The following is a 27,416-nucleotide window of genomic DNA, read 5'->3' as shown; positions in this document are numbered from 1 at the left end:
GCTCGTCAGACTGGCTCGCGCTATAAAAACACCATCCAAACACTATTTCTAGCTGTGTTTTTTTTTCTACCAGTTAGGTCAATTTTTGTTCCTACTGCTTCTCTTTCATCATGCCTTTGAACCGAATGGATTGGCTGCGATCCATTGTTAAAGTACAGGGTATTTGAATTTTGAATTTTACCCACTGGTGGGTTGCGGTAATTCAAATACCACAAGTTTATTTATTTATTTTTTTATCCATGGGCGGATGTTAGATGTCACAAGGGTTAATGGCAACTGAAATTTTTGCCGAAACCTTTGCCAAAATTTCGACATACAAATGTATCTCTGAAAGTCCTCAGTTAACCTTTCCTTGATGTGTTCCACCTTTATTGATCCAAAACAAAAAAAACTGCAGAGATGGAGAAGCAGCCGGATATGGTGGAAACCACCAATTAGCCTTAGCTATAGCGTCAGATTGACGAAGAGGCCAATACTGCCTATTTCAAAGACTGCGTTTAATTGCATGCAAGTCCGATGACCGTAACGTTAAATAATTTCACTTATTTCTGAACTTTTTTTTGTGGCATTATTATACAAAGCGGTCATGTTAGACCACAGCAGGAAGTTTGGTTTCATTCAATAGTAGCGGCGCATTCTGCTTTTTTTTCCCGTCAGTGTGAAGCTTGAATGGATTTTAAAACTTCCTATTCAGATTTTTTCACACTGAAATCTGGTCAGGTCAAAGTCCATGATGCGTTTCAGCACGCAACTCATAATGCAGCTGTTCTACTCTGTTCTCATTTACAGTAGCTCAACACAGGTCAACAAATGTTCTTGTTCCCGCCCTTGTTCGGCCCTCTTTCACATGTTGCCGTTGGTTACAGCCTCATTTTCGCTTCCAGTGAAAAGCTGGAGTGTTCTGGGGTTTAGATACATAAACCGAAGGGTGTTCCCCTCTGGTTTTCATGCAGTAAAACACTCAGGCGCACCACAGCAGGGCTTCCAGTTTATAGCAATTACTGAATTGCATATTTCACGTCAAGATTGGGGGGGTACATTTGCAGCAACAGAACTAAATAAGTCTGATGTACAACCTCCACTTAGAACACATCCATCCATACGCCCACTTACACACTGCAGAACCACTCTGGGTTCTCCTGACATCCCTTTGGTATCACTACATTTGTCCTATTCATTCACTTTAACATCTCTAAACTAGAAACGAAATAATGACTCTTGGATTTCATCTTTTGGCTTTGCCAACTGGAATGATGAGCTAAAGTTCTCAAGGTGCACAGTGGATATTTGATTTCCCATCTCTGACTGCCCTGTCAGTCCCTATCTTTTGCCAGTCCCTCAACCTTATTCAGTAATTAGCATTAGCTCCTTATTCATCTACAGCGTTGGCTGTGGGTGCAGCATCAACCGCATACACCCGGGAACCAGTGTATCCCCTCTCCCCTCTCTAACGTAAGCTCATTTTGACTCGGATGTTTTATGGCCAGGAGTTGGACCTTGGATTGGGGTCAATGGTGCATTGCAGAGGCACGCACACATACAAAGCAGAGCGAGACTCTGTCATACCGCCATTACTCCTTGTAGTAATATGGTCATCTGAGCCTTTGAAGTGAGGCTTTGGATCACAGTTTGCTTTAGTGCTTGGGGGGCTCTAAGGCATTAATCAGACTTATAATGACCCCAGGCTTTGCTGTTACAGTTATAACAATACAGGGTATGATATGTGACACAAGTCGAGTTAATATTACCTCACTGCTAAAAACATTACCATCTCTTGACAATCTCTACCAACTATTTATAACGAACATAAAAGATAAGCTAGGATAAGATAATCCTTTATTTACCACACAGTAGGGGAAACTCGCAGCAGCACACAGTTTAAGGACAAAACATGTTGTATGCTGTCTTATTGCGCATGGTGTTGAGGTTTGTGTTGTGATTGCCCATGTATTATTTCAGTATGTGTGTGTGGTCTACTGGAATCAGTCTGTGTTGACACTGTTTCACAACACTCACCACCTCCACTGACTCAAGGGGGCAACCCAGAACAGAGCTGGCCTCCTTAAGCAGCCTGTTCAGTCTCTTTTTGTCCTCCGCTGATGTGCTCCCGTTCCAGCAACTCCACTTTATCACACAGAGGTGTCAAACGTACGGTCGTGGGCCAAGGCCGTGCCGCCATTTAGGTCTACTCTGGTCTGCGGATTGAATTTTCAAAGTGTAACGACTGCATAGAAGATAGTAACTGTAAATTGTTCAATAAAAGTAACTGCTATTTCTCGTTTTTCTGCTCGGGGTTGACAGCCCTGCTGTAAAAAAATTGCTGATGCCACCACATTAGTTCTCTCTCTGCTCTCCAAAGGACCTAAGTCTTCTCTGACCTTTCTTTTAAAGTGCATATAAGCCATAGCAATAGTACTAGTTCAGTATTTTTGTCCTTCTCTTAATGAATATCCTCAAACTGCCGACCGTGGGTGATTCAGAAACAGGTTAGCATAATTGACTGAGCAGGAGTACACCCAAATGAAAGGGGTTCTTATTCATTATTACACAGGACGAGATGTTACAATCCCTTGTGCCATGATCTGAGGCAAAACTCCTTTAGAAGCCCAGTCCAACTGGAGAACCGACCAGCAGACAAGCGGTCACCTACTAACTAGCCTAGCCAGCAGCAGTAGGTAATAGAGATGACGGGATATGCGACTACACTTCAACCAAACATCTCTCCCTTCTGCCAGTATCAGAAATAAGATACTACCAGACACCAGCTACATAGCCTAGTCCACAGCAGGAGGTGATGAGTGGTGGTGGGACATGCGACTACACTTCAACCAATACTGCTCTCTTCTGCTAGGATCAGAAATAGAACACGACCAGACACCAGCTAATTAGCCTAGCCACGGAAGTAAAACACTGGAAAGCACCAGCTAATTAGCCTAGCCACCTGCAGTAGGTAAGAAATTACTACTTACTACATAAGGTGTTCAGTTGACCCACTCTAAGATGAAGGGGCACAATAAATTGATCTTACCAACACTGAATGTACTAAATAGACTATCAGTATGCTTAGTGGTGTGATTAATAGTGTGAATTTCACCTCGTCTCCAGTCGAGAAGAACCCCCATTCACCATTTATCTGAGAGACAGAATTGCTAAGGCTAAAATAACTGGAAAAGATGGACTTTTTGTCCAGCTATATGACCAACTGCTGCCTTTTCAGAACAGGGGTGACACTCGTGGACATCAGGTGGATGTTGGTTCGAATGGCTTCGCAACTGGAAACATGAAATACTGAGAGAAGGATCAGAAGCATCCTTCCAGCTGGCCCACCCCTGGAGGAAAGGCATTCCCCTCCCTCTTTGTGTCTCTGTCTGTCTCTGCCAGTCCTTCACTGTCCCTCCAGAGAGAGTGAATGCAGCACGTAAGGGGCAACAGATTGGGCTGACACAAGAATGCTGCAGCGTGCACAAATCTGTCCGAAGCTTCACAAAGTACCGCGCGTGGAGTAAAGAGGAAGGGAAGGGGCAATTTCAGCATTTGTTTTCGGTCGGATGCCAGACATGTTTCTCTAAAGGACAATGACGAAGTTTTGCAGGATTATTACAAAGCAGTCGTAAGGGGGAAAGCAGCTGAGTCATTTGAGTCGGTGTTAGCCAGTGCCTGCATAAATTCTTGCGACAAAAGCCCAAAATGTCAGTTTTATTATCACATTTGGCAATTTCCAAATAAATATCCTCGTAAATATCATCACGGGTGTGTAAATCATGCTGTGGCTTGTTATTCTTTTGCCTAAGCTGGAAGCGGCAGCTCTCTGCTTTGGTCCCACTTTTGGATTCGTTGCAGACGCCACTTGGCACCTCTGGTGCTGGATGATTTGCAATGCAGATCCTGTGTCGTTTTCCCTCTCTGACTCAAATAAACAAGCGGTTCCGGCTGCTGAGTCACATGGAACAGTCCGCCATGTGTGCTGTTTACCCCCCCTCCGAAGCTTCCTACCATTTACTGAGCACTTCCTGTGGTTGATGCTCAGGCTGATGATCCTTCACAGATTTCGACGTCAAGGAAAGAAAGAAGGGAAGAATAGGCAGTGTGTGAGAAACAAGGGGGGAGTGCTGTGTGGAGAGATGAAACGAGGCCATGCTCAATGCTCAGTCCCTCTGGCGTATGTCTCGGCTGACAGTCAGCTCAGCTTTACACTCCTCTGCCGCATCCTGTCTGTTATTTTTGGTAGTTTTTAATAACCTCCTCTATGGGCTCCTGCTAGTCTGAGTTGGCAGCGTAGCCACCATTCACCTGCCATGTCATTGTTTTGAGTGTAGCTCATGCTGTGCCTGTCCTCTAGCCAACAAGGCTCAAGTGACGTCCTTCTAAAAAATATCCCAACCTGAGATAGTTTAATCAGGAAGATAACGGGACTATGAACCTAAAGATGTTGCAGAGTGTGTCCTTGCAAACTTTGGCTACTAAGTACATGAAATTATAGCTAATGACTATGGGAATGCTATTAGTCTTGCAGGAATTTACTACATAAGTCAAACCCTAACCAGCTTACTGAGCTGAAAAGTAAAAGGACGTAAACAACGTAGCCGGGATCAGTCCTCTGGGGACCATAACAGGACGTCCTTGTATTTAACTCCACACAGCAATCAATGCAGCAATGCTCAAGCCATTTCACTCACAGCCGCAGATGTCGTAGCAGCATCGAGGGGAAGTGTGGATCAACAAAGTCTTTAGGGTACATCCCAGTGTTGCAATTCAAAATCTGTGCCAGTTCATCATGTAAATAGTATATCTTTGCCTAGGTAAAGCTAGTAAGATTCATCCTACAAGACCCATAAATATCCATGCCAAATTTCCCGTTAGCCCATTGAGTTTGATGTTTCACTGGACTTGTCATGGTTTCCAACAAAGTCATGGTAATTTATCCCTTAAGGAACATGCGTATCTGTAAAAACATTTCAGAGCAATCCATCAAAGAGCTGTTGAAGTATTGTACCAATTCAGGGGCCAAGCAACTATCCATCCATAGAAACTCAGTGCTAGAATATCAAAAAAGTAAATAATATCCAGGATGGTCCACCTTAGGAACAGCTAGCTTTTCATCGTGGCAGAACATCCCTCATCAGGTCGTCTGGTTCAGTCATGTTCTGAATGCCTGGCTCCCTGCCTAATGAGTCTGCCTGATACTTCACCATTGTGGAAACGGCCATTGTTTCATTTGGAGGCCAGAACATGGAGAAGGTCCAAGATCATTACCACTGCCCCAAGGTGACCCTACACCAGATGAATGAAGAATGACCTCATTGTTTCTCTGCACTGTACATACACCGTTCAGTCACAGCATGGACCCCATCCTCTGTAGGCTTTGGCCATAAAAATAGTTTGAGAGCAGTGGAAAACGCGCATTTAGTGTTTGAAGTCACGCTATATAATATACAGTGTTATGTGTAAAAGATATTGGTGTTATCTCTGAGAATAAAGAGGTCACTTCATCACCGCTACAGCGAGGGCTCCCTAAGGCCGCGTGTTGCTGCTCCCTGGATATTGATTAGATATACTCTCCGATCAATAGAGAGGACCAAAGCTAGTCTCAAAATAGCAACAAACGCGCAGCAGCTCAATATGAGGTCATCTTGAACATTAATCTGATATCTGGATGAGTTTCAGTAGTGCTGCAGCTGTAGTGCAGAATGTTGTTAGTGGTGGACCTTTGGGACCTATGGGTTGATGAGAGGGGCCTTGATGGTGGATCGTCCGACAGATACTTGATCAGTTTTGGATCTAGTGAATTTGGAGAAGAGGCCAACACCTTGAGCTGTTCTTTTTTCTTTTGTTTTGTTTTTTGTTAAAGTTTTTTTTTTCTTTTTTTGTGCAACCTGTTGGGAATGGCTGCTCCCATCAAGGGGTGGCATTGCTGTTGGGTGGGGATGCCTGGTCTGGTCCAGGTGGGTGCTACATGTCTGAGTAACATTGTCTCAAAATTTTCAATTTACTTCTCCTGCCATTGGTTTTAATGTTAAGCCTGTTCAGTATAAGTTGTTTTTTGATAAAAGCAAAATGGAACAAAAGGGTTCAATATGGTGGATTCCAATGTTCACCCATTGCGGACAGATCGGAATTTCATCAATTGCTGGTATTGTCTAATGAACCTTCTTCTTCTGCAGTGGTTTAAAGATGAAAAACAGAGAAATAGCGCCATCAGCTGCTTGTCTTGATAAAGCTTGGTTGCACTATCTTTCAAAGGTAGCTACTAGCTTTGTTTTCCTGCAATTTAGTCCAGATCGGGAACCTTGGCTGAGCTCGTTTCGTCGGTGCAACCTGAAACCCTAAACAATCACATTTAAAGAGGCCAAAAGGTGAACTAGTTTAGCGAGCTGCAGAATTTGTGATGATTCAGTATTGGGTTGGTCTCAGCAACTGTCAAACTCTCAGACAACACGGATCTAGCTGCCAATTCAGAAGCTAATCCTGCTTCCGTTAGCTGTAATGATTAATACAAATTTAACAAGCGCATATTTTGGAGTAGCACCCTATATTTCTTAAAGTTAAATTGACATTATGAGTCATGGAAATGAGACATTTTAACATTGTTGTGTAGTGCAGATGTAACCGGTGGGACACTGAAAATTAAGTTCCCAAGCCTGAGTAACATCTACTGTCGGGGTTCCCAACAAACAACACCAGTTTAGTACTGACTGATCTGTCAAAGTTGAGTTTGCTGCGGACCGGGAAGCCTGGGACACACCCAGTGACAGATTAGCCTACCAGGAAGAGGTGTCGTTCTCTTTGAGCTCCACATGCTTCTATTTTTAACAGATAGCTGCAATAACTCAGAGAGGTGGGAGTGAGAGAGAGAGAGCGAGAGAGAGAGAGAGAGAGAGAGAGAGAGAGAGAGAGACATAGGGAGTCATATGACCTGCAGCTCATTCCAGAGATAGTGACGGACAGAGCGCTCACTCTCTGCTCCCATCTATTATTACGCCAGAGCTGCAGAGCGTGCAGAGGATGTGTCACAACACTGTCAGAGGACTCTGAGAAGATTTCTGGGATATCGTCTGTAATTGTTATCAGCGCAGGACATAACGGCATATATACGTTTTGGGGGAAACGGCTGAGTGACAATGCCAGAGGAGAAAGGTAATACTGACCTTTAATGCCTTTAACAGCCTTTAATAAGGTCTATCTGGTGTGCTTACCTGTCAGGGAAGGAGAGAGTTGATAGCTCATTCTTAATAATCACTCACTGTCCTGACTTACCTCTCATGTCTTAGAGAGTAGATATTGAATACTATTTAATATTTAAAGCCACAGCCAGGCAGTAGGAAAGCTCCCACAATGTCAAATGTGTTGTGCTTGAGAAGGTTTCTGTCTAAGTTGTACTTTACCTTCAGCTGTTATGTAATCACCGGCCCCAAGCTTAGGGCTCTGTCTGTCCGAATGGCAACAACGAGCCCGTGGTAGCACAGCTGAATGCTTATTTTGCAGGTTGATATGGTACCCGCCTGCAACATCCCTGGCAACAACACTGTTGTCTTGGTCCCCTGCCCGCATCTCTAGCCCTGGGACCTCAGCCATTTGGGCTGCATACAAAGGGGCAAGGCCTAGTTGCTAAGAGGAAATCACTGTGATATTCCTATAGTTCTTCCCACTGTCTCTTCGGTATTGCATAACAAGGTGACCCTTTAAGGGATTTATCCTCTTCCAGTTGCACCCGCTGGAAAAAGACTACTAATGTTACCCTTTTATCTTAATGACGACATGACTGAAATTTGACCAAACAAATGCAAGTAATTACGTCAAATAAGGCTAATATTACTGATGTTACTAATGTCAGCAAATGTATATATTTACCATTGAGTTAAATAATGAATTATGGACCCTTATCTTGGAAATTAAGCGAGAGAAACAGTTACATTGCGTAGCATTACGGAAGCTAGAGGCTGCTTTGGCTATACATTGCTAGCTGCTTGAGTTTTCACAGTTTCGCCATCTTATGTTATTATTTTGTTGAGTCTTACATTTAATTTTGCACCCCGGTCATGTTTTTGGGGAGCCTTTACCGCGAAAAACAAACAAACAAACAAAACACATAGCGATAAAGAAGCAACTCAGACTAAAGTATGCTAAATGTACGTATGCTAGCAATTGTTGTGTGAGTTTCCGCAAGTAAATAGGTTCAAACTCCTTGAAACTTAGAATGTCTGAAATAACAAAATAAAATGAAATGAAAAAAAGTAGGAAATAGGTATGTACTTCACAGATGCTATAGGTGGTTAGCATTGCAGTAGCTTCAAAACTTGCTATCTTAAAATGGGCTCCTGTTTACCACATTCATGAGTAAACTCCATCTGAACAGCGCCCCCTTGTGACATTTTCAATGTCGTAAATGGACATTTTGGGTAAGGTCGGAGTTAACGAGTCGTCCACAACAAGCCGTTCAAAGGCAGCGTCTGGCTGTCTACTACTTATTAGCTTGTAACTTTAAGCTAATTTTTTTGTCTTCGTTGTTTGCTTTTTTTACCTGCTGGTTTGGCAGCATTTTTAAATCTATTAGAAAACCAAGTAGTATCCACGCCTGCCACGAAAATAAATACGAAGAAGAAATGTGGGAAAACTACAATAAAACACACCAACAGCGGTGCGGGTTGGACTTGAGTAAACTTTCCACCGCTGAACCAAACCCAGATGGCTGTTAAAAAGAAGCCTCGCCGTTGGTGCTCATAAACACACCATAAATATTTCCTCTGCACTGTCTTGTTTTCAGCCGCCTAGTTAAAGCAGATGTGAAGGGTTTGTCCGTTTGTTGCTTTCAAAACACTGGGCCACAGCTGTGTTTCGCATAGAGCTAGGAGGCGCGTACGCTGCAAATCACAATATGACGAAGCTTGTCATGTTCGGTGGCAAGGGCCGAGGCGACACACCCTCGCGCACACACAGGCCACGTGCCGCTGCACACAAACATGCACATCCTGTGAAGACGCACTGTGGAGGGACACGTGCTGAAAGCTGCAGTTTATTCTAATTGAATGCAAACTGAACGTGCTGCTCTGCATGCACGCGCACATACACAGGTATCTAAGCTAGACGCACCAGTCAATAGTACATAGAGACCACTTTAGACTGGTGTCTCGGTCCCAGCCAAGGTCAGTGTATCCTGGGCGTGTGATGTAACCGTTGGCCGGTCGTCAGCAGTCACAACGACGCCTGTCACTATTCCAGAGCTCCCAGTAAACAAACCGTGTTTACTAGCACGACTCATGTTGACTGTTTAGTGTTAAATGATGAAAATGTAATTTACAAAAGTCATATAAGGTTGGACAGTTCTTCGCCATCAACCCTACCCTTCATGAAGACTAAAACTAAACATGTCTTAGTTTCATAATGCTTTCCAAGCCCTTTGGTTCACACAGAAGATGTAAATCAAACAAGGGCAAAGTTCATACTAATCTCTAAGCAATGTATATTTTGCAAAGTGCATTTGTTAGGGACTATTTTCAGGGATGTAGGAAGGAATATTCCGGGTGTGGTACACTGACATGTGGGCCCTGTGCCACAGACTCGCCGTTATTTGGATTTCACACACATTAGTAGTTAGTACGATACGCTCAGTGTTGATTTTATGGCTTGTCATAGAATTTAAGACTTCAAAGATGGATTTGTGCTCTCACCTAGCCAGATTGCGTTCTACTTTATCTGTCTGAGAACAGTCCCAAAGCAATTTATAGAATAAAGTCTCAAAGAAAAGCTATTTTGAGATCATCAGCTTTCACGTTTTGTCGTGTTTCCTTGTCATGGAATGAAGATGTTGTGCCAGGAGGGATCAGTGAAAACTAATTGGATATTAGCTGATGAACGGGGGCCGGTGTCGAAAGATGTAGCTAGCGTTAGGGTTAGGGTTACACAAATACAACATCGACATATTCTCATCTGTGTTGTGTTTCTCTCCACCTCACAAACAAACATTTATCCACTTTTTGTTCTGCTTTTGGTCTCCACCAACTCCTGAGACCAGCTAAACCCTGCTAAATATTGCACTGTGTTAGCCAGCTAGTTGCTAACTTTATCGGATTGTCTGTCATTGTCTAGCGCTGAGAACTCCACATACAGTTAGTTTAATTGGTTACGCCACCATTATGTGAAATTTATAAGTGAGAAAAAAACTTTTTTAAATTCGGTCCAGGCATTATCCTAATCCAGTGGCGCAGCTGTTAGCTTTAGCGTAGCATATTTGCTGTCATGTAGCCAGTTGTTCGCAAAAGTGATAAATAAACTCAAGAATTTTCCCCAAACTTCCATCAACAGACCGTAATTAGGAAAATTCTTGAGTTAATTTATCACTTTTACTGGCTAATTGGCAACACTACATTACAGCCACTGTGCTAAGCTAAAGCTAACAGCTGCACTGCCGGATTAGGACAATGCCTGGACCGATTTAAAAACACTTTTTCTCACTTATCCAACTCTGGGGAATACAGTGAGTGACTATATTTTACATAGGGGTGGTGTATGTGTCACTAGGGGTGACTTCATAATATACCTCTATGCATTAGGGTTTACAGTAGAGTACTGTCCTGTGGATGTTAATAACGTGGTGTGCGTTTGAGTCCATCGCTGCTCTACTGCCCTCTCTATCCCTTAGGTGCTAGACCTGCCTGGCATATGCCAGTGTTTTTGCACCAGCTCCACTTAAACCGCTGACACAGAGCGTTCTACAGAGAGCCTCTCTCTTCATGAGTCATGCTGTTCCTCTCTGGGCTGGAACAAATGGCCTGCAAAACACATGCAGCTCCAATCCCTTGCTTTTTTTTTCTTTTTTTTTTAACGTTGTCCTTTTCGTTGCTCCCCGGTCGCCCATCTTTGTCATGAGCAGTTATTAGATAGCCGAGCATCCTTCACACAGTGTGCGAATTCTTTATGCACATGCACTGTGGCACACTGAGCTGCTCAGCTGATACTCTGCTGCGTCACACTGTGTTCATCCCATACGTACCCTGCTGTTATTCAGCATTTTCACAGTGAAAGGCTGAAAATGAGTAGCTGTTTTTATTTAAAGTTTGAATTCTCTTATCTCCATTGAATGACGTAGACTACTACTTTTTTTTTTTTATTCTCGTCCTCTGATATCACTGCTGATGTTAAGGCAAATCCGTGATAACACATAGATAGCCTAGTAACAGCATTGTAGCCATATGAGCGCTGTGGAGTTGAATTTGCTGTTTGGCTGTAGGACGATCCAAGAGGTATGCAGAGGTATTTTTATCTCTGTATCAGTTGAAGTATGCCCCATAATGAATTGCAAAAGGTCTAAAGTGTCATATTTTCATAGGAACTATGAAACTTACACTTACTGTGGTCTGAAAAGGTTCATTAGGAACATTATTTTTGTCAGTTGTTGCTTCCTCTAACCAATGAGCAAAGCTTTTCTGTTCCAGCCCTGTTAGGATATCTGTGACGACATTCATGCTGTGACCTGTTCAAAGGGAACTGCTCCAAGAGCACTCGAGTTCGAGGTGCTTGAGGGTCTGTGCAGGACAAGTCAAGTTAAATAGAGACCACTGGGGCATTTCTATATGGAGTTGACTTTGTGCACAGACCTATACAGTCATGTTGTCCAAAATATCACTTAGTGTGGACATTGTGCATGCATATGCATGCAGAACTGGATCCTATTTCAATTTTTTGACGTTGTTGTGTTGTTCTGAGGCAAATATATGGAAACGTTCCAGTGGAACCAGCTGCAGTGCAGTGACACGTGGGATCATATTTGTAGACTGTGTGTCCCTCACGTGGAACAAGCATTCACTTAAGTCTTCCGTCAAAGGAATGGCAGGAATCATATGTTTTCACACAAGGGCTGTATTCACTAAAAAGCATACTATTTTCGTGCTTCCTTTTGCATGACTATTGAGAATACTTTTTTTTTCTGGCCGCTGTTCTGGTTATTTTTATTTGAAATAGCAGTACTGGGTAGTGGTAGCTTCCTGCACATTTGTGTTTATATGACCTGCCCTCGTCTCTATAAGGACAGAACCAACTGGTGTCATCTGCCAGAGAGTTCAGAGGTCAGCTTTCTGTAGTGTTCGACCCCAAGGTCCAAGATCAAATGCTGCAGAGATCAGGTTGTAGGCATAACGGCACAGGTGGTCTAAATGTGTTTACACTGATGTGAGTTAATTGTACTGGGTTGCTCTCCACAGTTTTACCAATGGGGTTGGATTCTCTAAACGTGACCTATAGGAGGTCTTCATGTCTTTCTCTTGGCTTCTAGCGGGATGAGATAATGGAAGGTTTTCTGTCAGGAAGACGGACAGGAAACTCCTAAGCAGTGAAGTAATGGCTAAACCACGGTACGACTATAGGTGTCAGGCAGGTCCTTAAACCCTCTTCATATGTTCTTAATCATACTATCTAGGCGCAAGACCTTAGCAGGATGTGAACATGGCCAGTAAAAGTGTTTGAAGTCCTACTACGTCTTGTTTAATAGCTCTTTAAAATGTTGCACATTCTCAGTGGCCTGGGTTTCAAGGCTGAAATCGTTAGTGTATACGCTTAGCACATTTAGTTCATTTACTGGAGACTAAGTTGAACTGAAAGAACTTTAACCGGATTAATGAGATTTAATGAAATGTACTGTTTCATTCATTCCTTTTCAAGAGGCAAGATTGAATTTAGATATTAGAATAGACACAAAGTCACTGGACAGCAATTTCCCATTGTATTGTCCATACAAACAAGTTTATAGTTTATATTTCATTTTATGGCAATATATTGTAATCTGGTGGGTTAAAGGTAGCATTTGGTTATATTTCTTCATCATCTAAGCTAACCAGAAAACTCTCAAACACAGCTTGGTATTATTCTCATTCTACGAAAATATCTATACATTTTATTATTACTATATGTTTACATTTAAAGTGAAAGTCCTCAAGGTCAACAGCCCAACCATAAAATACTCCTGCGAGCATTTTGCGAGCATCCCCTTCTCGCCCCTGCCCACCCCTGCCGCCTTTGCAGATGGTTCACACCAGGAATGCTGCAGGGCACCATGGGATCCCCTTGAGCTGAGGGAACACTCTATTTTTAGGAGGTGCTTGAGCATGGCCTCTTGAAAAAGCATCAGAGATATGGCTTCATGTGTGTTCCACGCTATGCAGTGGCCCATATTAACTTATAATGTATATATCTCAGGAGCTTTTACCACTAAAAGATGTTGCAGGAAGCTGCAACATCACAGGAAGCTGTTTTTGTCAAACGATTTTTCTCTATGGCGCAACTTCCAAAGAGCGAAGCTTTACCGTGGAGTTGATTCGCTACATGCCTATATTTGGGTAGCTGTGTGGTTTAGGCGTGCAGGTGGCGAGCTGCAAACCTCCGTCAACGGTCAAGCTTCCAGTGGTGTGGCTGTATTCGGCACACAGACATGCAGTGTTGCATTGCTCAGATAGCTGCCCGCCTGGCTGCGACCTTTGGGACAACGGCATCAGTAGTGGCCGTCAGCCAGAGCCGACACCGGGGAGGCTGATTGATGATGTGGACAACTGGCCCTCCAGAGGAGACAGGGTGCTGGCAGGAGTAGGACGAAGGAGAGAAGCCGGGAGGAGTCTGTGCTGCTGCGCTCACAGTCACTCTCTGTCTTCCGTCATTGAAAGGAAACTCATTACTCTTACGTCAGCTGCGCCTAAATGATTGATTTCCCCATTCTACTTCTGCTCCTTTCTCCTTAACATTTCTGAAACAGAAATGAGTTTTGTTATATTGGAGAGGGCTTTTTTGGACCAGTCTTTTCTCAACGACTACTTTTGTTGGCTTAAAATTATGTTAATCGGCATGATTTAAGCGCATTTAAGTGGGGGTAACTGTTGAACTAGGGTTATACAGATGGGAAGCCATGAAAAGTTATGTCTGTGAAGGTTCTCAGTCATCCAGGTCATGGTATATCCAAAAATGTTAAAGAAAGGTAACTGGACTTTCTTGAAGAAGTTTCACCACTCATCCAAGTAACTTTTTCAGTCATGTACCGGAAAAAGATCAAGTCATTTTGAAATATGTAAAACAAACATTATCTTGACAAGAACAAGTGCACTGAATGCCAGTGATTTGACGAGTGGACCACTCAGTCATTTTGTCATCTAACTGTGGCAAATATAGACAACTAGCTGCTCAGTGCTCCCAGTGACAGATTTTTGGATCCTTATCAAAGCCCACTACAACTGTCTCGGCCACCCTTAGGCTGAATGTCTGGAAAAAAAAACTTGCTGGATTTTATATCTGGCCTGAGAAATCATCTCCTGTCTCTTCCCCCCTCCCAACTCCGCCCACCTCTTCTATTTGCTGTTTGAAAAGGAAGTAATGACACTGGATACCCCCCAACAGGTGCAAGCGTTCTGCAATGCATGCCAGGTCAGATCAGGAAGCAGGACCCCTCCTGACTTCCCTGCGACTACCAATCCCGGCTATCCAGCCTCCTCCCTCCCAACCATTTCCCACTTTTGGACTGCTGTCTTTTCCAGATGGTTGCAATCAGAGCGGCCATAGACTTTTTTTTTCTTTTTTACGAGAACTTTCCCCGCCTAAATTCCTCTCTTTATTGGTTAGTGTGCCCACATGTACACTCCTTAGGTATGACTGACAGTACAGTCCAGGCATGATTGGTTGAAAGCGCTTTTCTCAGGGCTTCTCCCGCATTCGGTTTGGAAGCCAGCGCAGTTTCTTCAAATCACAGATCAGGCTGTAATCTAGATGTATGGCCTGAATGAAAGCAGCTGTTTGGTTTTGAGCATCATCCAAAGAAAACTCCATTCCTTTCCCTTTATTTTGATTATATTTGCTGACCACAACAGTTTGCAGAATCACCATGGTGTATATTTTCGCGTTTTATTTGAGTGAAAACCTGATTTGTGCATATATTTTTAAGAATTCCAAGGGGGTTTGTGTGTGTGTGTGGGGGGGTGTGCTGTGTTTGACTTGGACACACGCAGACAAACGCCGCAAACTGAAAAATGGTTTTGTTTCTCACCGTAGGAGAGTGGCCCTTGTAAAAGTTGCAGAAGAATTTGTTGCTGTTGGTATGTGGAGCCGTCGTATTAACTCTTCTGTCACGTATGCTCTCGCAAAGCTGGCTGTGAATGGATAGTAACTTATTTATTTGTAGGTGACTGGAAAGAAAAGGCCCCCTGAAACAAAACTAATTTTACCTGCAAGCAAACTGCGCCTAAAGATGTGATCTGTTAAAGCATAGGTGTCAGTTACATTCAAGAAACATCAATTAAATAAGCATTCTGAAAAAAACGGTGAGATCTAAAGTTTCTAGGCGACTGTTACTGACTTTCAAGTAATTTGCACATCCGGAATTCCTTACATTACAGCTGAACGGCTTTGCCAAGTTTTAATTTATTATTCCTAAGCTTCATATACCTTTGCTTAACTCCTGGGAACAGGAGGAAACAGCTAGTATGGTAGCTGTAGTGGCACTAGTGACAGCTAGTATCAGAGAATGGACTTGGGCCTTCTGAGGGTGTCGTGTGGTTTCTGGTAACAGATCATCATCATCTGTGGATCATCCCAAAGATACTTGATCAGTTTTGGATCTAGTGAATTTGGAGGCCAGGTCAAGAACATTGTGCTGTTCTTCACGTGTCATTGCTATGGGGTGGTGGTGCCCGGTCTGGTCTAGGTGGATGCTACATGTAGCATCCACATGAATCTCAGGTCCAAAAGTTTCCAAACAGAACATTGAATTGTCACAAGATGTTCAATGTTATTTTCTTCCCCTGCCAGCGGTAATATGGTTGTGGCTTATCTGTGTAGTGACTTCATATAAATTGAAACACTGCGCCAATAAAACACCTAATAAACATTCAATGAAAAATGAAAGTATAATGTCGACCAGAAAGTTGATCTTGGTTAGGTTCCAAAAAAGCAGCTCGGTTTTTGGCTCCCACCTGCTATCTCTGCGCTTCCTTTTCTCTTTGTATCTTTGCTCGAAATCAGTTCATTTGATGAAGTCTCCTTTCCAAGCCTAATTATTCGTCACCATGGAGGCCCAGATGAAACCGGTCTGACGACACAAATGTTTCCCGAGTACACAAAGGGCCTTTTATTCATCGGATGCCCCGGCCTGTACAGAGAGGCAGATCAGTATGCGGCCTATTCTGGTAGGATTATGATGAAAAGGGAAAAGGGCGAGGTGTTATGGTTGACGCTGTTAGGATGGAGCTGTCATGTTCTTACAGCTCCATCCTACTGCATTGTTGCAGAAGCCTTCAGGGATGGTGTTCTGCACGGTTATGTGGTTTTCATTGCTGGTGTTGACATACTTTTTCTTGGCGCGGTCTCTTCTTGCTGGGTGAGACAAAGAAGAGTAACTGCTTGGACGGCCGATGGGAACTCGTCAGAGTTATGATGTTCGCCCAGTGCCAGTTTTACGAGAACTTTTTACTACAGTATGTCTGGGGCATTTGTGTTTCTGTTGACTCGTCTCCCTCACAGGGACATGCAGTGGTTTTACAGTTTAGACTGGGTTTAAGGGCTGGGATAAGTTGGGCTAATGCAGGTTTTTTGGATGAAATTAGTGGAAACAACCATCAGTCAATCAAATGTCAATCATCTTAATGCATATGTATCCACAATTGCATGGCCGCTATAATCTACACCTATGTAGATTATAGCGGCCATGCAATTGTGGTTGCTATTAACCAGATCCAACTAAAACACTTTCAGTTCAATGAGTAAAAACTCAAAGATGTATCTGTTTTACAAATGGACATGGATATCCATGTTTCAAAGTGTTACCTACGTTAATCACTTAAGACGTGGGTCCAACCTGGAATCTGCTACGGCATCTTTTTCTTTTTTTTTTGCAAATGTCATTAACTTATCAAGAGGCTGTGGTCTAGTGCTTAGAGGAGCAGCTTTGGGACTACGAGGTCAATAGTTCAATCCACATTAGCCTTGCATGGCTGCCCACTGATCCAACTGTCGTGACTTGGATGGGTGAGATTCAGAGAACAAATTCCTTGTATGTGTGTCCATACTGTATATACAAAACAAATAAGGCTGATTTGGTTTGATTTACATGCAAACAAGGTTCACTACCCAACTCATTTTTACAATCCGATGCTGACAAAGTAGATAATATAATTTGAGGAATGAATGGTGGCTATAGTGGGCACTGTGCGGATGCAATCATGTATTAGGTTTATGTTCTACATGCATCCACCTTATGAGCCAAGATATGTAGCTGAGTTTATTCGGGGTCACCGTTTCACACTTGTAGTGTGTCACTCCTGAGCTGAGCAACCAGAGCTAGGGCGCCTTTTGTGTGAAATTGAGCCTATTCATACTCATGCCCAATCCATGTGGCGAAGAGAGTGTGTGCGGTCTGAATCAGTTATGAATCTCAAAGGAGCGAAGACAATGGTCCCAATAAAAGAAGAACCGCAAATATGTTCCATGTGTGTGCCTCAAACAAGCAAATATAAAGAATGCTCCTGATATCCTATTGTGACGTGACATCTGAAGTGACGACTTTGATATTTATGGATCAAAGCAATGTTTCATTTTGAAATGCGATGGTGCCGAAAGAGATTTATTTGTCTTTTAAAGGAAAAGCATGAGGTCTCAAGTGTGAAGAACCAAATGGGGACAAACATGCAGCGTATAGATAAAACGCTCACTGAAATAAAGCAGATCTTTTAGAATTACTGTAAATTTTATGCATTTCATGTTATTTCCTAAATATACCCAGTATCCCCCATTAAGCCATCTATTTTGCTCTTGAAATGAGACCTAAAATTGCCTCGTCTCTGTCTGTGTGTCCTGCAGTGTTTCAGCAGCAGGCTGTCCACAGCCCTCTGGAGCAGCAGAAGCAGAAACAGAAGCAGGGCGGAGGAGGACCCATCCCCTGTCAGAACTGTGGAAAGCCCTGCAAAGGGGAGGCCCTTCGCGTTCAGAACAAACACTTCCACATCAAGTGTTTCGTCTGCAAAGGTATGCAGCCGTCGGTTCTCACCTTCACCTTATACAAACCACACACCCTCTGTTTATCCGAGACGGACTCTGAATTGTGAGAGATACCTTAAGGAAACGACTGAAACGACTGAGTTTTGCATTTTTAAGACAAACGACACTGGATATCCTACTATAGTATCGTTGCATATTGTATCACATCCCATGTCATGACATGTTGTATCATTCCATATTGTATTATGGTGTAGTGTATTGTGTCATATTGTGCCATGTTATGTATCGTATCGTATCGTTTTGTGTCGTATCATTTTCTTTCATGTTGTATCGTATCGTATCGTTTTGTATCATATCATATCGTTTTTTTTTTTTATCGTATCATATCGTATCGTATCGTATTGTATTGTATTGTATCGTTTTGTATCGTATTTTATCGTTATTTATCGTATCGTATCGTTTTGGATCGTACCTTATTGTATCGTGGTGTCCAATCCAATCCAACTTTATTCATGGTGTAGTGTTTGGTGTCATCTTGTGCCATGTTTTGTCATGTCCTGTCATGATGTGTCGTATCGCATCGCATCGCATCATATATCATATATCATATATCATATATCATATATCATATATTTACACTGAGCCTCAAATTTCATGATGCTGCAAATTTTATTCATTTAATACAATGGGCTACAATCAGCTCATTGTTTTATTTAAGTCATTACATAATTCCACTGCTGTTGCTGTTTCAGCTTTAAGGGGGATATTTACTTAGAAGCCAGTGGTGAAGGGTTGGTCATATCTAATCAGTTACAGGGATATCTGTGTGATTGTGGCTGGGTGTAAGAGCTCCTATGAATCCTTCTATGAATCTATGTTTCTGGGTGGACTGCTGCAGCTTGACATATGAGTATGTCCTATGTGAATGTGGGTGGGTGCGCTTGTGGGTGGGTGTGGGTGCTGGACTTTTTTTTCCTTTTGTGCATGTGACTGCGGGTGTGCGTGTGTGCACTCCTCCCTGTCCATGTTGTTGTTAACACACACTCCGGTTGCTAGGCAACCACTGGGGTCGCTGCAGTGTCGGCAGCTTCCTGGAGTTTATCGCCCCGAATGTTACACTGACCAGCAGACTCCCTGTCTGTGCCTGTATACCCCCTGCCCCATCTTTAACTCTGAACATGGGATGAAGTGGCATGCCGTGTGTGTTTTTGTGTGTGTCTATGTGTGTGTGCATTCTCATAATGCATTAGTGAGGATGAGTTGGCTACTATTAGTGATCGGCTCATTGAAGTCCGACCTTTACAGACAATTACAGCTTATTGCATCTTGGACTTTATATTTATTTATTTTTTTATAGCGTTTGCCGTAATTTTATTACATAATAATAATAATGTGTCCTCGCCAAGTTAACAGCGAACATCTGTGAGGCAGAAAATGAGACAATCCCCTGTTATAGACCCTGGTATAATAAACCTGTCGAATTCTTTTGAATGCATTTCTTTTTGCAAGCAGCCTACAAAGGATGTTGTGGCAGGCGGTTATGCACGCTGCTCATTTTTATTCATTTGATATTATTTAATAAGAAGTCAAATATGAACCAAACCACAGTGTTTTGCTTTAATATTGTATAACCCGAGTGAAATCCTCACATTTACAAATGGAAAGTCATTATTTAGCAGTTACTGGAGGTCATGATGAAAAGACAGAGGACACGTTTTCTTCCCTGGATTAAGTTATTTGGCGTACTTTTTTAAGGAGCTTAATTAGTAAGCGTGAGGAAGGGCGAAGTAAACGCCAGCCATTCCAGAGGCGGATAAATGGCATGTAGATAGAACAGACAGAGGAGCTGTGTAAGGGCTCTGCTCACCCCATACAAGTCACATAGTAAACACCTGCCATTTCTCATATCTAGAGCCAATTCCAAGTAATTTGTGCCATTAAGTCTGTTGAGTATTCGTACACTGTGAGGGTCAGGTGGGATCTTGGGTTGGGTTGTTTTGCTATTAAAATTTCCAGATGTGGACTGGCAGGGAATCTGAAACCCATGGATGGAAATAAAATAAATCATCGCAGGGTGAGTGGAGATCAGATTGCTGTATCTTCAACTCAAAACTGAACATGAAAGGAAAGAGAAGACATCCAACTCAGTATTAACAAACACTTTTCACAGTCATTGATCTCTCTTGGATGTCAGGGTTTTGTTTTAGCATTGTGAAGTATCGTTTCCCGGTAGCTTTTGAATCACAGATCATAACCACAAACTCCACTGAGGTCCACTTCACCTCTGACCAGCTGCACTGTATCAAATATATCAAAATTAACCTGGAAGAGAATCGCGACCCCTGACTTTATCGCGGTATTAGCATCAATTACACCCCCATTTGGGTGTAAGCCAGGTGGTGCAACAGTGCCACGTCTGTAGTGAGGAACCATCATCGCTCTGCTAGCTATGTGTAATTAACACCGAGCAGTAAGGAGGATAACATTGATATGGGTTGTGTGTCTGAGTGTTAGCCTTTTCAGCAATGGCATGGTATCAAGGTTGCTCAGGGCTGCTCATAGTAAACACAGCCTCAGTGTTTTTAGCAACGTGTACACGTAATCACCTAAGCAAACGTATTTATGACCATGTAAATGCCAATACAGCTAGACAACTCAAAGACACGATGAAATGATTAGCTCTGCACTGTGGGGCATGTCAAGATCTGGCAAACATTAGACCGTGAGTGAACAGTCACTGCTCATTGTCATTTTATTGGATTTATTGATGAAATATGCAATATGCTTTGAAAGATACTTGGTCAGGAATTGTTGAGGAAGGACAAACTATGATCCTGTGCCAAGATGTTGGTACTTTATTAATAATGGAGTACCTCAGGTATTATTACTGGGACCTATATCTTTTCGCGTTTCTCCTCAGCAGTATTACTCATTGAGGTCTTTTACCTTCAGTGCCAGACCACAGTATTTTATGGGATTATTTCACCCATTTTTACAACTCATACTGTTTTTCTTATAAAGCAAAGCACTTATTTTTATTTTTATTTATTTATTTTTTTTTAATGATAATGATATTTGTTATTATGTATGAGACGAAGTCTAATGTGCAGCAGCTCCATCTTCCAACTTACAGGACTTTACTGAACTGTTCCTAAGATCTAGGTGTCAAATACAACAGGACACCATCAGAGGGCTTGTGGTGTCTAGGCCTCAGTGGTTCCAGAAGTGGTCTGATGCCACATGATGGATCAGCAGAATATTAGACAGGGGTAGACACAAACTTTTTTCTCCCTGTTCTATATTTCATGAATTATACAATTCAGAAAGGACCTAAATCAACCCTTTAACTTCTGTTTATGGCCTGTACATATGGAATTGCTACGTTCTTGTAATGGCAGGACCTAAGTATGCAGAGCACGTAGACGACACTGCACTTTAGAGATTTTATTGATTCCCAGGGTTCTCAGGGGGTTTACAAGCACAAAGCACAAGCGTGTCTCTGACTGCAGTGGATGGTGAGCTGGGGAGTGGCCGGTGGATGAGATTGTGAGTGAGAGATTGAGTGGAAAGATCCTCCTGGTGAAGAGCTGTTGGCTGACACAGGGGAAATCAGGAAGTTAACGTCAGGAACGAGTGGAAGGAAAACTAGGGCTGTTCATCAACACTAACTACATGATCTGCGGACTTATATACTTGGTAGTTCGGACTTGAAGTTCATTTTTGAAGTTCGGACTCTGGAGGATAGAAGGCTCACTCTGCGAGCTTGCTTGATGGTGATGGCTGAAATGCATTCTGGGTACCCGGTTGTCCCAAGTCCTCACAAGTTACTTCCCATTGCGTCCTTGACCTCTGTGACGTAAATGGATCTCACACATTGACTCAAGGCCACCAGACAGCGGGAGACAGAAATTAAAAGTAGAGGAACCCAGGCTCCTGAAGTCCAACAGAAATGTTTGTATCATGCATATCCTAGTATCATAGTTTGTAAGGGCTCTATACATTGTGCACCATTAACTGATGATGGACTGTGTATAAGTAATAGGTGGTTTAGGTTTTTAGGTATATGGCGACAGCCCAAAACCTACAATGACCCTCCTCAGAAATGTCACGAGAGCTGTAATTGTTCGGCTTGGTAGTAGCATCTTTTTTGCTTTTCCATTCCCTGGAAACAGGAAACAAAGGCTGGACAGAAAAAATTTCAGCAGTCCGTGTAGTAGCTTCTGTGGACTTTTTATAAATATCCCGACGTCAACAGTTGTGATTTTGCATTTTTAGATGTCTTTATTCCTGCCGTTTTGTCACTGCCAACATGTGATGTGCTAAAAGAAAAAATAAATAAATAAATAATCCCTGCACGCTGCAGTTTTAAGCTTCAGGTCATTTGATGAGCACTAATTGCTGTTTTCCTGATAGTTCCTGTCAACATCAAGACTGAAGGAAGTGCGTTTTATTTAGGTACCAACTGTCTCCGTGTATCCTGTTATGTCTGCATCTCGGCGTCTTCAAGTTGACAGCGAGACACCGCCAATAGCGGACAGCTGTAGACGAAATGGCCTGGCAAAACAACTCAGACGCACTTTTATCCCTAATCTGCTTTGGCTCTCATGAAAGGCCATCACATCATGCAAGCAGCGTCTGAATACAGCAGGGAATACTCAACTCTGAAAATATGCAACCGCACCCTAATGTCAGCATTACGCCTGCATAGAAAAAAAACAAAAAACTGATGAAATTAGAGTGAGCTGGAATTTTTTATTTCCAGAAAGGCTTCTTTTACGGCGACTCATGCTGCTCCTTTGTCATTTACACACCACATTCACAACCCTTCAGGAACGCACACTCGCAGCAGTGGTATGTTTTATTGTGCCTTACTTGCATGCCCATAAAGCTAAAAACAGTTTTATTCATAAAGTGGGTGTAGTGTAGCAGAGCTTGCCAATGGCACATGTGCGTCATATATGAAAGAATATATATATATTATCATAAAAACCTGCTTCTTAAAGATACAGTTAAGCTCTGCCTTGAGACAGTAGCTTTTGAACTCTTCCAAAAAGGAAATAAATGAGGAATACTGTTCATTCCCGACCTTTGGAGAAAAAACAAATAGAGTCACATACTAGTTTTAGGGATTTAAATGGCATCTCAAAGTATTAATTCAACAAATGGAGCTGGTTTTGGTGCCAACACACCATACCTGGACCAGCTCCAGCATCGTTCTTAATGCTAAAAGTCCGTCAGAAGTCTCAGATCCATTAGCAAAGCCTCCAGATTAACCCTTAAATCCATGGTTATTTCTATAGTGTTACCTGCCAAACCAAAAACAATCAACACAGTAATCACTAATCACTAATCACTGTCATGTTCTCGTGGTTATTGCTCAAAGTGCACAGTGCTCTACTGTTTTGTTGTTGAACGGGCAGAGACGGATCAGGCATCTGCAGCATTTTTTGGATTTTTGTTTTTCAGCTGCAGCAGTTAGATCAGTATGCGAACCACGGTGTCACTTTCATACTCAGATCCTACTTTTAAATGATCTCATACGTGCAAAGATTTTTGCACCCTTCAGGATTTTCTACATTCCTGCATAAAAATGACTCAGAACATCAGTAGAAGTCCTGAAAGTAGAAGAAGAGAACCCAATAAAAGAGTCAAGGCAAATGTTTGAGTTGAATATGAAGAGAAACTGGGTCATGCAGCAGTTCTAACCCTAACCCTAACCCTAACTCTAACCCTAACCCTAAGAACAAGAACGGTTAAAGAAGAACAAAAGTCATGTTCTGGAACGGCCGAGTCAAAGTACTGAGCTTAATCCAGTAGAAATGCTGTGGAAGGCCCTAAAGCAAGCAGTTCATGTGAGGAAACCCACAAACTTCTCAGAACTGAAGTGGTTCTGTTCTGAGGAACAAGCTCAAATTCCCCCAAGATGCAGTTAGACGACGGACCAGCAGTTATCACAAATATTCAGTTGCCGTACAAAGAGGTCACACCAGATGCTGAAAACAAAGGTTCACATAGTTTTGCAACCCACAGATACGAAAGAATGATTCATTTGCTTGGATAAATAAATGCACACGTATATTGTTTTAGCCTCACTGGTTTGCTTGGTTTCTACTGATCTCCTTTTAGGACAGAAAAAAAGGGTCAAGTTTATGCAAAACCAGTACACATAGTCACACAGTTAAGGTGTCTTGCAGTTGCAACATTATTTTTATATTTCAGAATTGCTATAGTTAGATTTTTTTTTTAACAGTATTTCCCATAATGCAACAGGTTGATGCCTCTGGGGTTGACATTTGTTTTTATAAACTGACCAAATTGAGTCAATCTCCATAGACCCCCATTAGAAATGAAGGATGGTGCTGCTTTGAGTGACAGATGTGTACCTTTGTGTACTTAACTGTCATCTGTTCACCTGGGCTGAATTCGAATTCTACCACTTTGCCCCCAGAGTGGCAGAAAACCGAGCGTTTGGTTTACAGTAGTTGCTCCTGTATGTCTACATTTCTGCGTTGTTGTCCAAGTCCATGACCCATCGTCTGCCCAGGGCTACTGGGCCACCAAAGAAAATCAAAAAGATGGAAGTCCAATAACTTGCTCCAAAGCTTTTCATTATACCTCACAGTGTTTATTGGCAAACTGTTTAGTGTCAAACCCGAAGTTTAAAATTCCACTTTTAAGCCAAGATGGATGAAACAAATCCTCTGCAAAATCATGCAGGGAAAACCGAGCAAACTCCATCCACTGATTGGGTCTGTGTGATTCATCCAGAAGCCTCAGGACTAATTAGTAAGTCGATCTTGAGCTGCAATTGCTTCAAAGAGTGAACCGTGAAACCAAATAAATCTCGCCGTCTCCGTTTAAGTGAACGCATGCGAATGAAATGAACAAACAGCCGGCAAAGTCGGCGAAGAGCATGTTGCAACGGTTTTTCCCGCACGTTCTGTGAAATTACCCCTTTTCCACTCAGTGTATTTGGACAGGTTTATGGATTGCGTTGTTTTTGCGACCTACCCACAGTTTGCTTTTTCCTGGAAGTTAAATAGACACTGCCGGCCACATGTTGAGATCTCGATCGTCAGGCCGGTGTTGCTAAATAGCAGCTGGCTGCGATGTTCTCAGTGGGGTGTTGGCTATTGGATTGTCTCCTTCTTGGAAGCCGACTCACCCGGAGCAGAGCCGGGGGGGGGAGTGGGAGTGGGTGTGTTCGTCATTGGGTCGGGGAAGCTGACCTCACACATTCATGCGCGTGTGGATCCTGCTGGCAGGAGTTTGGAGTGTTTCTGTATTGTGGCGTTAATGAATTTTTTATCATTTTGGACATAATCAAGATTTGTGAGATTTCTAACATTTTGCTTAAGTCTATGAATTTCCCAGACGTGACTCATCAGTCGAGGTATTTTTTTTTTTTTGCACATACTGTAATATGCTATAAAGGCTCCTTTTGCCAGGTTGAGCTTCTATGGACCAATTACAGACAGACTTACTGATATAAAACCTTCCTAGGTAGGGCGTGTTGAATTTGCATAACACTTTGTGGAAGAGACCCAAGAGGAAATTACGCCTTTGTACAACCTTGGTCACGTTTATATAGTTTAGTTCATGATCTGGATTGGCAGTGATATGAATGTACTTTGAATTTTTACAACCAGCAGTTATAAAGATAGGAAATAGAATTAGCTCCGCCCTGAAAACAGGTAAATCCTGCCTACATATTGTTGCATCAGCACATATAATGATTAATAGAAGGGATACTGCTTACAGGCACTGGATTGAATTGCAGGGGTTTATGTATGTGTACAGGTATTGATGCTTATGTAAAGAATTGCACATTTTCATCACCTTGATCCATAACATTTTGGAAATGCATGGGACTTAACATCCTTCCTGTTATTTCTCTGCAAATCAGATTGCGTTAATAACCCTCTCAAGCTCTCAGTTGAACTCCGATAAATCAACCTAGTGTGTCGGGAAGGAGGACAATAGGCGAGCCTGCCTTTCATATATTGCCTCAGTGCATTAGATGCCTGTTTGCAATTTTAGGCAGCGCAGCTATGGATACATTTAACTCGCCAGAGACGTCAGCCTGGGATTCTTTCGCTTTCAAGCGTAAGTCCCATTAGCCAGTTAAATCAGTTCCGTCAGGCCGAAGACGGTGCAGTCAAGGTCAGGAAGAAAAATGAGTGAATGGCAGCTCCCCAGCCACAACCCCCCGGGCCAGCCCACCTCACACACAGTGATTGTGAGTCGTTGTAAAACACGAGCTGCAGCCAAGGTCGCCCTTTCACAGCAGAATGCACATAGCGCATGTATATTTAACCCTACACACACACACACACATGCTCATATATATATATATATATATGCTCACATATATCAAGAGTCGGTGCAACACGAGGCAGAGTCAAGGTCGCTCCTCTGCAACGACAAAGCACATGCTGTATATTTTATGACATCAATTCTTGTCAGTAAATGAGATCTCCGGGGGTGTAGTGTGATATAAAGACAAATCTCCTCAAGTCTTTCTCAGACACACACACAAACTGGACTGACTTCCGCGAATCGGTCCAAGTACTTCAGTCCCCCAGGTCAGGGCTGCTGATTCAGATTAGACCAAATTACATCTGTTTTACAAGACGTCCAAATTCAATTCATTTGCGCATCCTGTGTCCTCCGCTGCAGTGTACACGCACTAAGTGTGTAGGCTCAGTGTAATACTTTTCAGCCTGATGATGAGGCTTAGCTATTCACCAAACCCCCCCTCTTTTTTTTTTTTTTTTTTTTTTTTTTGTAAAGCTGTGGTCATATTGTGATGTTATTTAGATTTTCATTACCTAGCCTCTGAGGAAACAAGAGTCTTGTGACATTTGCGAGTAAACTGTTGAATCTTTCTGTCCTGGCTGCTTTCTGTGATGTTCACCAGCTTCTTTTGTTCCGTCTGCCAGACTTATTTCGGCTTCAGTGGATGACCACAATGACTGGAGGTACAAGGCTGAATCGGATCAAAACAACAAGACAAGAGAGAACTTATTTCTCTTTACAACTGAACCGTGCCGCAGAATTGGAGGGAAAATTCATAGTGGATTTTACACTGTTTAGGCATAACATCATGACCCCCTTACTGATATTGTGTAGGTCTCCCTTGTGCTTCCAAGCATCATCAGAGAATGGACATAGGCGAGGAGTGGAGGGGCCTTTGTGGATTGTCCCACAGATACTTGATCAGTTTGGGATCTTGGGAATTTGGAGGCCATGTGGATAGAGATGAATTTGGAATCCAACTGATGAGGATGGCTGCTGCCATCTAGGAGTGTCATTGCTATGGGGTTAATGTTTTAGATGGTTGCTACATGTCTAAGTAACATCCACACGAATGAGTACCAGGTCCAAAATATCCCAGAAGAACATTGAATTGTCACAAGATGGTCATAATGTTATTTACTTCTCCTAGCAGCGGTGCA

General features: G+C 42.6%; 1 protein-coding gene across 18 annotated transcripts in view; it reads left to right on the top strand.

Annotated features, from left to right (window-relative positions):
- The window catches only part of ablim2 (actin binding LIM protein family, member 2), an 89,072-nt gene that overhangs the window by 11,835 nt on the left and 49,821 nt on the right, over positions 1–27,416 (top strand). For 8 of the 18 annotated variants that reach the window (XM_047571996.1, XM_047570920.1, XM_047571504.1 and 5 more), the window contains exons 1-2: positions 6,904–7,134; positions 17,821–17,985. In XM_047571996.1, coding sequence (XP_047427952.1) covers positions 7,119–7,134; positions 17,821–17,985 — 181 coding nt within the window. In that variant the 5' untranslated portion in view covers positions 6,904–7,118. Of the gene's footprint in view, positions 1–6,902; positions 7,135–17,820; positions 17,986–27,416 lie in introns of those variants that run through there. The other 10 variants (XM_047571841.1, XM_047571921.1, XM_047571675.1 and 7 more) reach the window with 3 other exon arrangements.

The sequence above is a fragment of the Mugil cephalus genome, chromosome 1, assembly GCF_022458985.1.
Source record: "Mugil cephalus isolate CIBA_MC_2020 chromosome 1, CIBA_Mcephalus_1.1, whole genome shotgun sequence".
In the NCBI taxonomy this organism is placed as follows: Eukaryota; Metazoa; Chordata; class Actinopteri; order Mugiliformes; family Mugilidae; genus Mugil; species Mugil cephalus.
The sequence above is the reverse complement of the archived record's forward strand: the minus strand, read 5'-3'. Positions and strand labels throughout refer to the sequence as shown.